Source organism: Bufo bufo, chromosome 8 (assembly GCF_905171765.1).
Source record: "Bufo bufo chromosome 8, aBufBuf1.1, whole genome shotgun sequence".
Classification (NCBI taxonomy): domain Eukaryota; kingdom Metazoa; phylum Chordata; class Amphibia; order Anura; family Bufonidae; genus Bufo; species Bufo bufo.
The window spans coordinates 209,442,516-209,458,350 of NC_053396.1; the positions used below are offsets into that span (position 1 = coordinate 209,442,516).

At 45.9% G+C, this 15,835-nt stretch overlaps 1 protein-coding gene across 2 annotated transcripts in view; it reads right to left on the minus strand.

Moving 5' to 3' along the window:
• Positions 1-257: 257 nt before the first annotated feature.
• The window catches only part of PFDN6 (prefoldin subunit 6), a 47,924-nt gene continuing 32,346 nt past the window's right edge, over positions 258-15,835 (minus strand). For both annotated transcript variants that reach the window (XM_040442618.1, XM_040442617.1), the window contains 2 exons: positions 4,111-4,235; positions 258-528 (listed from right to left, as the gene is read on the minus strand). In XM_040442618.1, the coding sequence (XP_040298552.1) occupies positions 408-528; positions 4,111-4,235 (246 nt within the window). In that variant the 3' untranslated portion in view covers positions 258-407. The remainder of the gene's footprint in view (positions 529-4,110; positions 4,236-15,835) is intronic.

Genomic DNA, 15,835 nt, shown 5'->3' on the forward strand with positions numbered 1-15,835 from the left:
AAAAGACGCCGTAGGAAGGGATGTCCTCCGGCAGCTTTGTGGCGACCGCTCAGGATATGGCGCCACGCTGCACGTACAGTGCTGCTCAACCTCTATACACTATCACGAAACACTATGTACTGTATTCCTAGGCTGGAACTGTCTGTATTTCTATGTTTTATCTATATTATATTTAAAATAAATAAAATAAAAACTGTGTAGAACTAAATGTCCCAGGATGCTTCAAGCAGGGCTACAGATACAGACACAAGGTGGCATTCTGTGAACACGTTTAATAACAGATGTGCAGGATACAGCGCCCCTCCCCTGTGACTGGCGTGTGACCAGGAGAACATTACGAGCCATGTCCTTCCAGTGTATAAACAGAGTGATGATTGGGGGGGGGGGGGGGGGGGGGGTTTGATCTCTCAAGCCTTTACTGCCCCCTTGCCCTGCGCCCGCTGGTATTCTTGCTGCAGCTTCGCCAGGGACGTGCGTTGTTGTTCTGATCGCTCTTCCATGTCTTTCAGCACAGTTTCATATCTCTTTCTGTGACAGGGAAGGAATGGTAGAAATGATGGATAAATGTGCAGGACAAAAAAAAAAGGTGGCGTTTAAAGGCGTTGTCCAGTTTTCAGTGTTTTTTTTTTTTTTTTTACCTTTCCCCATACCCAGTAGTATTCGTTAAGAAATCCAAACTTACCTGCTCCCTTCTTACCTGCTCCCTTCACTTGACTTCCAATCCCTCTCTGCCAACTTCTGCACAGTGACGTGTCCTTAAGTGGCACGTGACCCAGGAGGGATGTGCTGCAGAGGTCAGTCATTGACTGCAGCAGCGCAGGTGACCCCGCCCCCATCCATGCAGAAGCTGACAAACGGGGACTGGAAGTCCACTGAGGAGAGCTGGAATGGAGCTATGGAGACAGGTAAGTAGAGATTTCTTCACAGGTACCACTAGCTGAAGATGGGGGGGGGGGGGGAACGGGATCTAAACAAAACCTGGACAACCCCTTTTAGGGCTGCAGACAATGTGCATATACAGTATGTGCCAAACCAATTGTTAATCACACCATGTAGAAAATCCCAACAAGCGCAGGTCCCCCCAACCCTAAGGTAAACACCCTAAGGTATTCGCTGATGGGCATAGTGAGTTCATAGAACTTTTTATTTTTTGTCACAAGTTAGCGGAAAATGATGATTTTTTTTATATTTTTATTTTTTCCCTTACAAAGTCTCATATTCCACTAACTTGTGACAAAAAATAAAAACTTCCATGAACTCACTATGCCCATCACGAAATACCTTGGGGTGTCTTCTTTCCAAAATGGGGTCACTTGTGGGGTAGTTCTACTGCCCTGGCATTCTAGGGGCCCTAATGTGTGGTAAGTAGTTTGAAATCAAAATGTGTAAAAAATGCCCTGTGAAATCCTAAAGGTGCTCTTTGGAATGTGGGCCCCTTTGCGCACCTAGGCTGCAAAAAAGTGTCACACATGTGGTATTGCCGTACTCAGGAGAAGTTGGGCAATGTGTTTTGGGGTGTCTTTTTACATATACCCATGCTGGGTGAGAGAAATATCTCAGCCACAGACAACTTTTCCCATTTTTTTTATACAAAGTTGGCATTTGACCGAGATATTTATCTCACCCAGCATGGGTATATGTAAAATGACACCCCAAAACACACTGCCCAACTTCTCCTGAGTACGGCAATACCACATGTGTGACACTTTTTTGCAGCCTAGGTGGGCAAAGGGGCCCACATTCCAAAGAGCACCTTTAGGATTTCACAGGGCATTTTTTACACATTTTGATTTCAAACTACTTCCCACACATTAGGGCCCCTAGAATGCCAGGGCAGTATAACTATCCCACAAGTGACCCCATTTTGGAAAGAAGACACCCCAAGGTATTTCGTGATGGGCATAGTGAGTTCATGTAAGTTTTTATTTTTTGTCACAAGTTAGTGGAATGAGACTTTGTAAGGAAAAAAATTAAAATAAAATTTAAAAACAATCATCATTTTCCGCTAACTTGTGACAAAAAATAAAACATTCTAGGAACTCACTATGCCCCTCACGGAATACCATGGGGTGTCTTCTTTCCAAAATGGGGTCACTTGTGGGGTAGTTATACTGCCCTGGTATTTTAGGGGCCCTAATGCGTGAGAAGAAGTATACCCATGCTGGGTGAGAGAAATATCTCTCTAAAAGTCAACTTTTCCCATTTTTTTTATACAAAGTTGTCATTATAGAGAGATATTTCTCTCACCCAGCATGGGTATATGTAAAAAGACACCCCAAAACACATTGCCAAACTTCTCCTGAGTACGGCGATACCACATGTGTGACACTTTTTTGCAGCCTAGGTGCGCAAAGGGGCCCAAATTCCAATGAGTATCTTTTAGGAGGGCATTTGGATTCCAGACTTCTTCTCACGCTTTAGGGCCCCTAAAATGCCAGGGCAGTATAAATACCCCACATGTGACCCCATTTTCGAAAGAAGACACCCCAAGGTATTCCGTGAGGGGCATGGCGAGTTCATAGAAGTTTTTTTTTTTTGGCACAAGTTAGCGGAAATTGATTATTTTATTTTTTTTCTCACAAAGTCTCCCTTTCCGCTAACTTGTGACAAAAAATAAAATTTTACATGAACTCGCCATGCCCCTCACAAAATACCTTGAGGTGTTTTTTTTTCCAAAATGGGGTCACATGTGGGGTATTTATACTGCCCTGGCATTTTAGGGGCCCTAAAGCGTGAGAAGAAGTCTGGAATATAAATGTCTAAAAAAAAAAATACGCATTTGGATTCTGTGAGGGGTATGGTGAGTTCATGTGAGATTTTATTTTTTGTCACAAGATAGTGGAATATGAGACTTTGTAAGAAAAAACAAAAAAAACTATTTCCGCTAACTTGTGCCAAAAAAATGTCTGAATGGAGCCTTACAGGGGGGTGATCAATGACAGGGGGGTGATCAGGGAGTCTATATGGAGTGATCACCACCCTGTCAGGCTCCATTCAGACGTCCGTATGTGTTTTGCGGATCCGTGGATCCGCAAAACACATACGGACCTCTGAATGGAGCCTTACAGGGGGGTGATCACCCCATATAGACTCCCTGATCACCCCCTGTCATTGATCACCCCCTTGTAAGGCTGGCTCCATTCAGAGGTCCGTATGTGTTTTGCGGATCCACGGATCGGATCCGCAAAACACATACAGACGTCTGAATGGAGCCTTACAGGGGGGTGATCAATGACAGGGGGGTGATCAGGGAGTCTATATGGGGTGATCACCCCCCTGTCATTGATCACCCCCTGTAAGGCTCCATTCAGACGTACGTATGTGTTTTGTGGATCCGATCCATGTACCCGTGGATCCGTAAAAATCATACGGACCTCTGAATGGAGCCAGCCTTACAGGGGGTGATCAATGACAGGGGGGTGATCAGGGAGTCTATATGTGGATCGGATCCACAAAACACATACGGACGTCTGAATGGAGCCTTACAGGGGGGTGATCAATGACAGGGGGGTGATCAGGGAGTCTAATATGGGGTGATCAGGGGTTAATAAGTGTCGGGGGGGGGGGGGGGGGGGGGTGTAGTGTAGTGGTGTTTGGTGCTACATATTACTGAGCTGCCTGTGTCCTCTGGTGGTTGATCCAAGCAAAAGGGACCACCAGAGGACCAGGTATATTAGACGCTGTTATCAAAACAGCGTCTAATATACCTTTTAGGGGTTAAAAAAAAAAAAAAAAATCGCATCTACAGCCTGCTAGCGAACGATCGCTGCTGGCAGGCTGCAGATCCACTCGCTTACCTTCGGTTCCTGTGAACGTGCGCGCGTTCACAGGAAATCTCGCCTCTCGCGAGAGGACGCGTATATGCGTCCACCCAGAATAACAGGGCCGCCGCCAGGATGCAATCCTGCGTACGGTGGTCCTGAGGTGGTTAAATAGTGTGAACACAGCCCAATACATGCAGATCTACCCGCTTTACACAATCAGGGTCTAGGTCTCTACAAAGAATAATTAACTGAAAGCCGCTCTGTGACCGGAGCCCCCGGCGGCGCGTGAGCTCAGCAGACTGCGCTCTGTTGTACACCGCTCCTCCCCCCGTGTAGCTGTACTCACATCTCTCCGTTTATATACAGCAATCTCTTGTCCACCGTGGACTTTGCTTCTTCTAAATCTTGTTTTACCAGGACCGGCCCGATCAGTTTGTACACGGCGTTACTGTCATCCAGCAGAGCCAGCTCCTGGAAAAGTGCAATATAATAAAATGCATCAGCGTTCCCCGCCAGTACGTGCAATGACACACCAACTACTTCATAATTATCTAGCCATATTTATTGGAATATTATTTCTGAAATTCCTGACATTTTCTATATTCCTGTAAGTAAATATATAATTAATACACTGGAAAACAGTGAATAATTGTAAGAAATCTATGCATTTGTCCTCAGAAACAGTTAGAAAAGCTCTATATGTATCCTGGAAATGCAGAGAATCCTGTGCAAGTCTAAATGGGCATAAAGAAATATGTAAGAAGCTGCTATATCCAGTGCTGCCGTTAAAGGGTTACCCAGGAAGAAATAAGATATTACAGCAGCCCCCGATATGGAAGGGTTCCTACTTACCTGCTATCCACAGCTCCGGCCCTGTGCACTGGCTCCCGTGTGTCCATCTTCTGGTCCACGGCTTGTTTACTTCCTCTCCGGCATTATCATCTGCTCTGCTGCAGCCAATGACTGGTGTCTGCAAGTGACATATCATCCATGAAGCCAGTTGTTGGCTGCAGTGGAACAGGTGACCATCTCCATACAGGGGACGAAGTAAACAAGCCGTAGGCCGGAAGATGGACACACAGGAGACAGCACGTAAGACTGGAGTGGTGGAGAGCAGATAAGGGCTCATGCAAACGGCCTTATGTATTTTGCGGTCCGCAAAAAAACGGATCTGCATAAAATACGGACGTGTGCATTCCGTATTTTGCAGAACGGAACAGCTGGCCCTAACAGAACAGTCCTATCCTTGTCCGTAATGCGGACAATAATAGGACATGTTCGAATTTTTTGCGGAACGGAAATGGAATGCACGCGGAGTAACTTCAGTTTTTTTGTTTTTTTTTGCGGACCTATTGAAATAAATGGGTCCGCAAAAAAAACGGAACGGACACAGAAAGAAAATACATTCGTGTGCATGAGCCCTAAGCATGATTCTGTCCATAGAGGAGGAAGGCTGCAGGCTCCTGTGAAAAGTTACCTATTCCTGGAAAACCCCTTTAAGGGCCCATTCACACGTCCGTAAGTGTTTTGCGGATCCGCAAAACACGGACACCTGCAATGTGCGGACCACACATCACAGACACTATAATAGAAAATGCCTTTTCTGGTCCGCAATTGCAGGCAAGAATAGGACATGTTCTATTTTTTTCAGGAACGGAATTACGGATCCCGAAAAAGCGGATTCGCATCCATTCCAGACCCATTGAAAGTGAATGGGTCCGCAAATTGCAGAACGAATGCGGACCCAAATTACGGATGTGTGAATGGACCCCAATTGCTGTGTTCCTGTTCTGTCTAATTCTGAGAGGACTGCAGGCATTCCCAGTGGTGAACTTCCTCATCTGGTCTTCACTACTGAGCATGTGCAGCACAGGTTCAGGCATTGTAACTAAACGCCTTGGAAAAACATGAAGGTACAGAGTATAAGGCTCAGGAGAGAACACAGGAGAGGTGAGAACTGATTATCACCACTAGAACACCCTGCTTATTGATGATTATAGTATAAGGGACAGGAGAGAACACAGGAGGGGTAAGAACTGATTAGCTATCATCACTAGAACACCCTGCTTATCACTGATTATAGTATAAGGACAGGAGAGGTGAGAACTGATTATCTATCATCACTAGAACACCCTGCTTATCACTGATTATAGTATAAGGACAGGAGAGGTGAGAACTGATTATCTATCATCACTAGAACACCCTGCTTATCACTGATTATAGTATAAGGACAGGAGAGGTGAGAACCGATTATCTATCATCACTAGAACACCCTGCTTATCACTGATTATAGTATAAGGACAGGAGAGGTGAGAACTGATTATCTATCATCACTAGAACACCCTGCTTATCACTGATTATAGTATAAGGACAGGAGAGGTGAGAACTGATTCTATCATCACTAGAACACCCTGCTTATAGTACAAGGACAGGTGAGAACTGATTACCTATCACCACTAGAACACAGAATATGCTACAGCGCACATTACTGTAATCCAGTGCATTGTATAAAGTATACAGTGAGATGTGAAGACATGGGTGTTAGATGAAGGGCGTGGCTACCTATAGTTTGTTTGTTTGGTGGGAAACACACATTTAGTTTTTTTGGTTTAAATTCACTTTTATTGGTTTTATAACAAGTATAGAACGAATAAGAGAGAAGGAAATTTTGCTTTCCCTACTTGGGGAAGGGGGGGATGGATGTGCAGAAGCGCAAACTCCATAGTAGGCCTCTCCAGAGCCTGCAAGGGCTCCACAACCTCAGGAAGCGATCATGCCTTCTCTCTGTCCAACTAATAAGTTCCTCAAAGTTGCATATCTGGTCTACCTTAAATTCCTCAATAGAGGGAGGGCTTGATTTTAACCAATGAAATGGAACTAATTCCTTAGCTGCTGCTAGTAAATGTGTAATTAAGTTGGACTCAGAGGGCTGATAGGTGGCGCTTGGTTTGTCCAGAAAAATAATTTCTGGTGAGAGAAGAAAAGGTGTTTTGTATATTTTCTGTATAACAGATTCAATTTGTTTCCAAAATGTTTGAATGCCGTCAAACGTCCACCAGATATGCAAAGAGCCACTCGACTTCTGACGTCTCCAACATCTGTCTGTGTGAAATTCCGGTGTTTTATACCACCTACACAGTAGTTTCTAATGGCTTTCCTGAAGGCGCACACACCGCGAGAAGCCTTGAGAATGCGTCAATATAAACCGTGTCTCTGCATCAGAAAGAGCAACTCCCAGTTCCCTCTCCTAAGTGCTCAGGAAACTTGGTTTGGATAAGGTGTTGTGCAAAATAAAGTGCTGATAAATGTGAGAGATTGTCCTGGTTTTGGGGAGTTTTGACAACATCAGCTGCTCAAATTCTGTAAGGTCCCTCTCCGGCACTGCCTTATCGAAGAACTTAGAGCATATACATTTAAAGTGAGCATAATAGAAGGATAGTGATACTTCAGGTACATGTACTGGAAGGAAGGCCCTAAAAGCTTCTATTGTGGGAATGACCCTTCCGGTGAGAGCATCTCCTAGGTTCCAATTTATCAAGGAGCGCCACAAGCTTTCCCTGGCTGCTCCTGGAGAGTCAAGCATAACGGGCAAGTGAGGGTTGTGGAGCTAGGATCTGTCCCAGTTGCCACCAAACCTCTATTGGGCCTAGTAACGTGGGATTGCTACTCCTAGAGGATCTGGGCTTAGGACAAGGGAGCCACATGTTTTCTAGGTCTGTCCCATTGTTCTACGAGGATGAAACTGCGAAGGGGTCCTCCTCACCAGCTGGGAACAATAACTGTAACCCATCTGTTCAATTGTACCGCTTTATAATATGAATGCACATCAGGTAGACTCAAACCTCCCTTTTCTCTATTCCTGACCATCATTGAGTGAGCCAATCTTGATGTCTTATTTTTCCATAAGAACCTAGAGAAAAGGCTTCTAATGGAAGTAAAAAAGGCGGGGAATCGGTGAATGGGAACCATCTGTAGTATGTACAGAACTTTCGACATAATGTATGTTTTCAATAGATTTCTTCTACCAAGGCAGGAAACCCACAATGCCTCATAAGATTTCAGTAACTTTGTAATCTGGGGAGTAATTTAGATAATAGAGATCTGAAAGGTCTCTAGAGAGACCTGCTCCTAGATAGGTAACGGATGTAGGAGCCCACGCGAAGCCAGTGCTCAATTTTAGGCCGGGCACTTGTGACTGGGGGACCGACACATTCAGAACCTCTGACTTGGTTGTGTTGACTTTATAATTAGACAAAACCCCATACTCTTGCAACAACTGTGCGATCACCGGTAAGCTAGCAGTCGGATTTGTCGTTAAAAACAATAGATCGGCAAAGGCTAAAAATTTCAGCTGTCTCCCACCTAAAAGGTAAGCCTTGTACGTCTTCTTGTTCTCTGACAGCTTGAAGTAGGGTTTCCATTACAAGGGCAAACAAGGTGGGGGATAATGGGCACCCCTGTCTCGTTCCGTTTGTAATTTCAAATGCGGGAGAGAGTGTGCCATTTATGTTAAGGCGCGCATGGGGAGACCGATACGGTGTGAAAATTGCATGTATCAATGGCTGTAGAAATGCAAATCTACGTGGAGTCGCTTCCATAAATGCCCATTGGACCCTATCAAAAGCATTCTCGGAGTCGATGCCGAGGAGGGCCAATGGTATTTTGGAGGTGTGAGCCGTCTGAATAGCATGAAACAGTCTACCAGCATTTGTCTTACCCTCTCTCCCCTGTTCTGGGCCTACTAAGGAGGGGATGATAGCTCTGATTCTTTTAGCGAGCAGTTTAGCCCAAATTTTCTGATCTTGGTTTAACAAAGAAATTGGCCTATAGCTGCCACATTCTGTGGGGATTAAGATGATAAAAGCCTCTTGGGACTGTCTAGGGAGGGAGCTCCCAGAGAGAAGAGCGTTACATACTTTTGTCAAATAAGGTACTAAAATCTTTTGAAAGGTTTTAAAGTAATGGAGGGGGAATCCATCTGGACCTGGACTCTTTTTGGGAGAGAAGCGGCAAATAACGTCCGAGTTCCTTCTCCGAGAAAGGACGGACCAGGTCTAATGCAACTGGGGGGGGGGGCTAGAGAGGGGAGTTTTAAGGATTCCAAAAACTTCTGGGTTGCAGCCCTAGTACTCAAGTCGGTGTCTTTGTCCCCAGGATCTTTGAGATTGTATAGTTTGGTGTAAAAAAGATGGAAAGCCTTTGCAATCTCCTCTGTAGTAGTAATCAGTTTTGATTTTTGTGTATGAAGGATTTAGTTCTGGCTTTCTTAAGGAGAGAGGACATAAGTCGTCCTCCCTTGTCTCCATGTACATAAATAAGGTGTTTAAAGTATAAGTATTTCATAGCTGATCGTGTCGAGAGAAAAGCTTTGAGCCTTGCTCTCAGGATCACTAAATCTTCCTGCAGGGTAAGAGACTTAGAACTTTTCTGGATTCTCTCTACTGCGGTAATCTTTTTGCAATATACTATCCACCTCCTTTTGTTTGTCTCTTTTTAGTTTTTGAGCCAAGGGCAATGAATATTAGGGATCGACCGATTATCGGAAGTACCGATATTAAAATCGGCCGATATTCAGGATTTTGTACATTATCGGCATCTAACCTTGCCGATATTGCGTATAAAGCGAATACTATGGAAGCGCTCACTAGTATGCATCGGGTGCCAGGAGCAGGGAAGAAGCGCAGCAAGCGCTTCCGATACTCACCCTCCCTGGTCTTCTTTGATGGGGCCCGCGCTGCACTGTCCTAGCCCCGTACGTACAGCGTCAGGTGATAGTGCAGCGTGAGCCGGAGAACACAGGGGAGCGCAACACCGGACCTGAAGATGAAGAGGATCCGCGGCACAGGAGAGGTAAGGATTTTTTAAAATGTTATTCATCTGAGGTCTGATAGGGGTTAAAGTCTCATCTGAGGTTTGATAGGGGTTAAAGTCTCATCTGAGGTTTGATAGGGGTTAAAGTCTCATCTGAGGTTTGATAGGGGTTAAAGTCTCATCTGAGGTTTGATAGGGGTTAAAGTCTCATCTGAGGTTTGATAGGGGTTAAAGTCTCATCTGAGGTTTGATAGGGGTTAAAGTCTCATCTGAGGTTTGATAGGGGTTAAAGTCTCATCTGAGGTCTGATAGGGTTTAAAGTCTCATCTGAGGTCTGATAGGGTTTAAAGTCTCATCTGAAGTTTGATAGGGGTTAAAGTCTCATCTGAGGTCTGATAGGGGTTAATAAATTCAGTGAGAAGGGGGGGTGGTGTGGAAATTGGCACTCCTATTATAAATGCAAATTATAAATTGACTACTAACTAAGGGCTTTATTAATTTATAATTTACCGTACATTTATAATATACTAGTGCCAAATGCAAATTTCCACCACCTCAGTGACTACCAACTAATATAATATATAAAATATCGGTATAAATTATCGGCTATCGGCCTGAAAGTTAACAGACTCTCGGCTCTATTGGCCTCTGGGAGGCTTTATGAGCCTCCCAGACCGTTAGCGCTTTCACTTCTTCCACTGAATTTACAGCGAAGTATTCTCTAAGGTGTCTATTGACTTCCTGACGGACCTTTTCATCACTAAGGAGGGACTCATTTAACCTCCATGACCATTCCCCTTTGGGTAACTGCTTCATGGACAGTGTGATAATAGAAACGGTAATATTACCAATGGAGGCTGAACGCGTCTGTAACAACACTGATTCGGTGGCCAGGAGATTGGTGATCTAATCTTTAAAGAGAGTTGTGTGTGGCTGGCCTAAAGGTACAATCCCTTGTTTTTTGGATGAAGTTGTCTCCACAAATCTACTAATCCCAACTCCTGTAATTTAGTATGGAGCTTTCCAATTGCTCTTTGCGTGATATGAGAACGTTGTGACGACGAATCCAACACCGAATTCAATACAAAATTTAGATCACCTCCTAAAATAATTTGACCCTCCGCAAACATTTTTAAATCATCCAAAACTTGTAACAACCGTGGAACTTGTTTTGTGTTAGGTACGTAGATATTTGCCAAGGTGCATGTCGTGGAGGCGACAGACCCTTCAAGAAAGAGAACTCTGCCCCGAGACCTGAAATGGAATAGATTTGTGGATTGCAATTGTTACGCTGACAACAGGGGAACCATTGGCTGAAGCAATGAGTAGGGAGTTTGGGGATTTTGTCTTTTCTAAAGTAGGTTTCTTGTAGAAAGGTAATACTGGTTTTGAGTTTACGTAGTAGACAGATGGTGGGATGTCTCTTATCAGGCGAGTTTCCGCCTAGAGTGCTGATGGTAATCTCTGCCATAATTACCCCGTCTTAGGCTTAAGTCCCTCTTTGGCTATTCAAAAAAGATGAGGTCAGGTGTATTAACCCTGTAATGGGAAACGTCTAAACCTATATGAGACCTACAGAGGGGAAGGGGGGGTGGGGGGACTTTCAGGGTACTTCAAAGGGACCCTAATATCTTCTCTTACACCATCATAAACCTTTTGCTCGTTTGGTTTTCCAAAGACAGATGCATAAAGACGGCTGGAAGGAGGAATGGAAATTGGGTCCAGGTTGGAACTGATCCTATACTCAAGTTTTAGGCCCCAATATTTAAAAGCTATGGCCAGAGCAACATAAAAACAAGTATATAATATAATACCAATGAGATAATATAACGAGGGAGCTCGTGCCCACTACAGTGGGGCTGCCAAGAAAAACAGTCGAGGTAGCTGTTGGGTCCCTGACCCCAAACCTTCATGGTAGCTTGTATCTCCAAACGTCCTGCTTGAGGAACATGAATCTAGAACCTGGGGAATCAGGACAGTCAAGTGATTGAAGCAGCCGACTTGGGTTGTCTTCTCCTCTCCTTCGGCTCTCGATTCCTACACGCTGTCTTCCATGGCTCCACTTTGGGCAGTTGTGGGAGGTCCTGATCATCCAGCATTGATTTGGCATCCACGATTGGATTTGCAGCGGGGGAATCTCCAGTGCTACCCATATTTTATCCAGGTCATGCGGGGTATGTACTGTCAGCCTCCGACCATTGAGCCAGACAGCTAGGCCAAACGGAAAAAGCCACGAATATTGAATGTTCTTTGACCGTAGAAGTTCAAGTGATGGGCGTAGAATTCTCCGCTTAGCTAGGGTAGCTGGTGCTAGATCCCGATAGATGTGTAGGGTAGCGTCAGCGTATATAGTGGGCTGTTTCTCTTTAGCAGCTGTTAAAATCTGGGACGTATCCACATACGATAACAGACCACAAATTATATCTCTTGGTGGATCCCCTTGTTTTGGCTTGGGGCGTAATGCTCTATGAATTCGTTCAACCACTATTCCCGCTGCCCTCTCTGGGCCCAGAAGATTGCTGAAGATCCCAAAGGACTCTGGCGCAAACTGCTCCGGTAAGCCCTTGATTCTAATATTTTTCCTTCGGCTCCGGTTCTCTTGGTCTTCTATAAGTAACAGTGGCTTATTGAAAAATTCAGCATGGTGAGAAGAGCGCGTCGCTACCGCATCAGAAAAGGCCACTATACTGGATTTGCGCCATTTACAGACCTTCCACTCTGTGACCTATTTGTTTTATGTCAGCCAATTCCTCCATCACAGGTCTCATAGCTTGAAGGATAGTTTTCCTTAAGAAAGCCTTAGTAATAGGGGCAGAGGCAGACTCGCCCTAATCGCTCTCCGCCACACTGTCTCTGTCTGAGTCAGCGGCCTGGTCTCCCGCCGCCGCCATCTTGGACGAGTCTCCGACAAGCTGTGCATTTTGCAAGTCCATTTAGCTGGCATTCAACTTCGGAGTTACCGGTAGCTCCTTGGAGGTTTTAACCATTTTGTGAGGCTTTTAACCCACTGAACAGGCGATCCTGACGTGCACTTGTGAGGGAGCCGCAGGACCACGCGTCCATCACTGCCAGCGGCCCACACATTCAGTTTTTGATGCAGTGTTTAAAGGGAGTCTGTCCGGTCCTAGGTCCGGCCGAGATCCCGCGTCTGCGCACTGCTTCGCCGGGCCGGGGCATGTACACTGCAATGCCCATTTTGGGTACGGCATCAATTCAACTAGTGCGCATGCGCCAGCCGGTGAAGCAGTGCGCAGGCGCGGTATCTCGGCCGGACCTAGGGATGATACACGGGAATAGGAGGGCGGGCAAAGGAAGAGGCTGGGGGAGGAGTAACGGTTAAAAGGGCAGGGCAGCCTGGGCACCTACACACGGAACACCGCCCTGGGCACTTGCGAGGGCTCATTTGCATATGAAATAAACGTCGTTTTTCCTGCTTCTGGATGTCTAAAGAAAATAACAAAGGTACCATTAGAATCATGTATAGGTGTGCTACAGCGCCATGTAAGTGCTGTATATGGTCATATAGTGGTGACAGACTCCCTTTAAATGAAAGCCAGACGTGGATGAGACAGGAAGGGGAAGTATACAGGTGCAGCTGTCAACACAGGGCGCTGCTCTAATCGTAGACCCCTGCACTAAGTTCAAAGCATAGCAGGCTGTTAGTGTAACATTTACTATACTTAAAAGTCTGTCCTTACTATTTCTGATTCCATTAGATCTGACCCCTGGATTCAGCACAAAACACTGCATCAAAAACTGCACCAAAAACTTCAGTTTGACAGCACGTGCTTTGTAATGACGAGACCACATGGGGCAGCAGTGAGACTGACGCTTTGACGGCACAAAGCACGGCAGCCTGTGGATGTTGCATTTTTTTTATTAATTGGTAAATGCCCAGGATTTGCCCGAAAACAGCCATTTCACATGCAGAACAAGCCTGCCATTTAGCCCCATGCACACAGCTGTTTTGCGGTAAAATCAAGCAATCATTTACAGGTGTTCTCCACATTCAGTAAGAAACCAGACAACACTAAGGGGGATGTGTCTGCTACGAAGAACAGATGATCACTTACCCGGCAGATCCTGCGCTGCTGCTCTGATTTTCCCGGCTGCAGCGGTCACGTATTGTCGACATGATGTCACCACTGAAGCCGAGCAAACAGAACCTGGCCGGAGAACCGTAGAGGGGCCGTGGGATCTGCTGGATCTAATCTTCACTGAACGCACGTCCCAAGGGTTGGGCTGCAATACCACACGGTTCATGGACACATGCCCGATAATATGAACGAAAGGCCGAGCCTTCCGTCTAATCTCATATAACAAGGAGAACGTGGACACCAAATAAATCAAACCTCTCCTATTTCTATGACGCCTTGTGGTGCCGCTCACAGTCCGTGGAGGAAATCACTGAGGTACAAGAAAACCAAACAGGAAGAGGAAAGCAGCAATGGAAAGCACTAAATACGGGATCAGCCGGCGTCTGCCAACTGCCGGCGTGTCACACAATAGAAAATGAGCTCATTACAGCTGAGGATAAACCCTATGGGCAGGAAGGAATGGACAGGCAGGAGGGGTGCTGGGGGGGGTGCCAAATCCACAGCGCAAGAACCAGGAAAGTATCTGGACACATATTTCTTCATCACGGCTTCTGACGACACCTTGCTCTGGAGGACCTAACATATCTGTGAGGACGTGGACAAGACCACGGATGTCGGTGTACAATACATAAGGCCTCATTTCCCTGTGGTGCCAAACTGTTGGTGAAAAGTGTTGCATCTTAGGTCACTACTCCAAAGGGAATCCCTGTGATGTCATCAGTGATGTGGAGGGGATCCCTAGGAACGCATCGTGCAATATGAGCGCTGTGGTCAGGGGCTTGTATTTTAGACAAGAAAAAGTCTCCGGCACTGCCCGAGTATGAAGAGTTGGGCCGTCTCTGCGTTTATTACGGGGCGCCCAGGAGGCCGATCCATGCTCTCCATTTTCTTTTTTTGACCCCGGCAGTTACACACTGTTTATTTTATTTTTAACTGTCCCCCTTAACAGTGACCTCCACAGCACCCCTCGCCCTTAACAGTGACCTCCACAGCACCCATCGCCCTTAACAGTGACCTCCACAGCACCCCCCGTCCTTAAGAGTGACCTCCACAGCACCCCCTGCCCTTAACAGTGACCTCCACAGCACCCCCCGCCCTTAAGAGTGACCTCCACAGCACCCCCCGCCCTTAAGAGTGACCTCCACAGCACCCCCCGCCCTTAACAGTGACCTCCACAGCACCCCTCCCCCTTAAGAGTGACCTCCACAGCACCCCCCGCCCTTAACAGTGACCTCCACAGCACCACTCGCCCTTAAGAGTGACCTCCACAGCACTGCTTGTATCCAGAGTTATGGCCACGGCTACAGCGCAGATACGAGGTGGTCGGGACGGGAGCTGCTGTGCATGCGTGCCTATGTGCGCTCCCAGCCAACAGATGGGCCAGCGCTTTTTCCTAAAGTGTGCAAGCATGACCACCGCTGATGGATTGCAGGGTGGTCGTAAGCCCTGGATACGAGCAGTGTATAATGTGACGGAAAAATGAATGAAGCCAGCACTGCGTATCGCCGGATTGCTCCGGCGATACGCGTTGGGCGCTTTCTCATTTTTTCAGGTCCACTGTACCAGCGGTTTATGCAGGTTTGACTCACTCACTTAGATCTTATCTTGGTCTGTTAGCATTCTCAGTGGTCTCTCCTCATTTCCTTATTTTGCTTTATACCCTATATTGGTTTTTTATATGCTAGTTCATATATGCCCTATTTTGGCCATTCAGTGGACTTGTGTGTGTCGGTTATATTTATTATATTGCATACCGCACTTTGTTATCATTGTATACAATTTTTTATGTGTGTCTGTTGGTTTGTCCAATAAACTTTATATATTTTGATACTGATTGATTGTCGGATGTGCATTCATGGGGCGGTTCTTTTGACTCTCTCTTGGGTCTGGTGATATTGTTTCATGTCCTTTTTTACCACCCCTTGCACTCCGTGTATTATTTGGTGTGCCCCCTGACCCTTTCATTCCAGCACTGTGTGCAGAAGCGTGCAGCGGACAGGGACCAGGCCATTAGTCCAGTATTTCACCTGGTTGGAGGGGATTAAAAGGGTTGACCATTTTATATACAAACTCCTGTAAACGGCTTAAAATAACAAATGAATGGGTACTCATCTGTTTTCCTACCGGTTTCTTCAAGCGCCATACTCGGGTACATTATCTTCT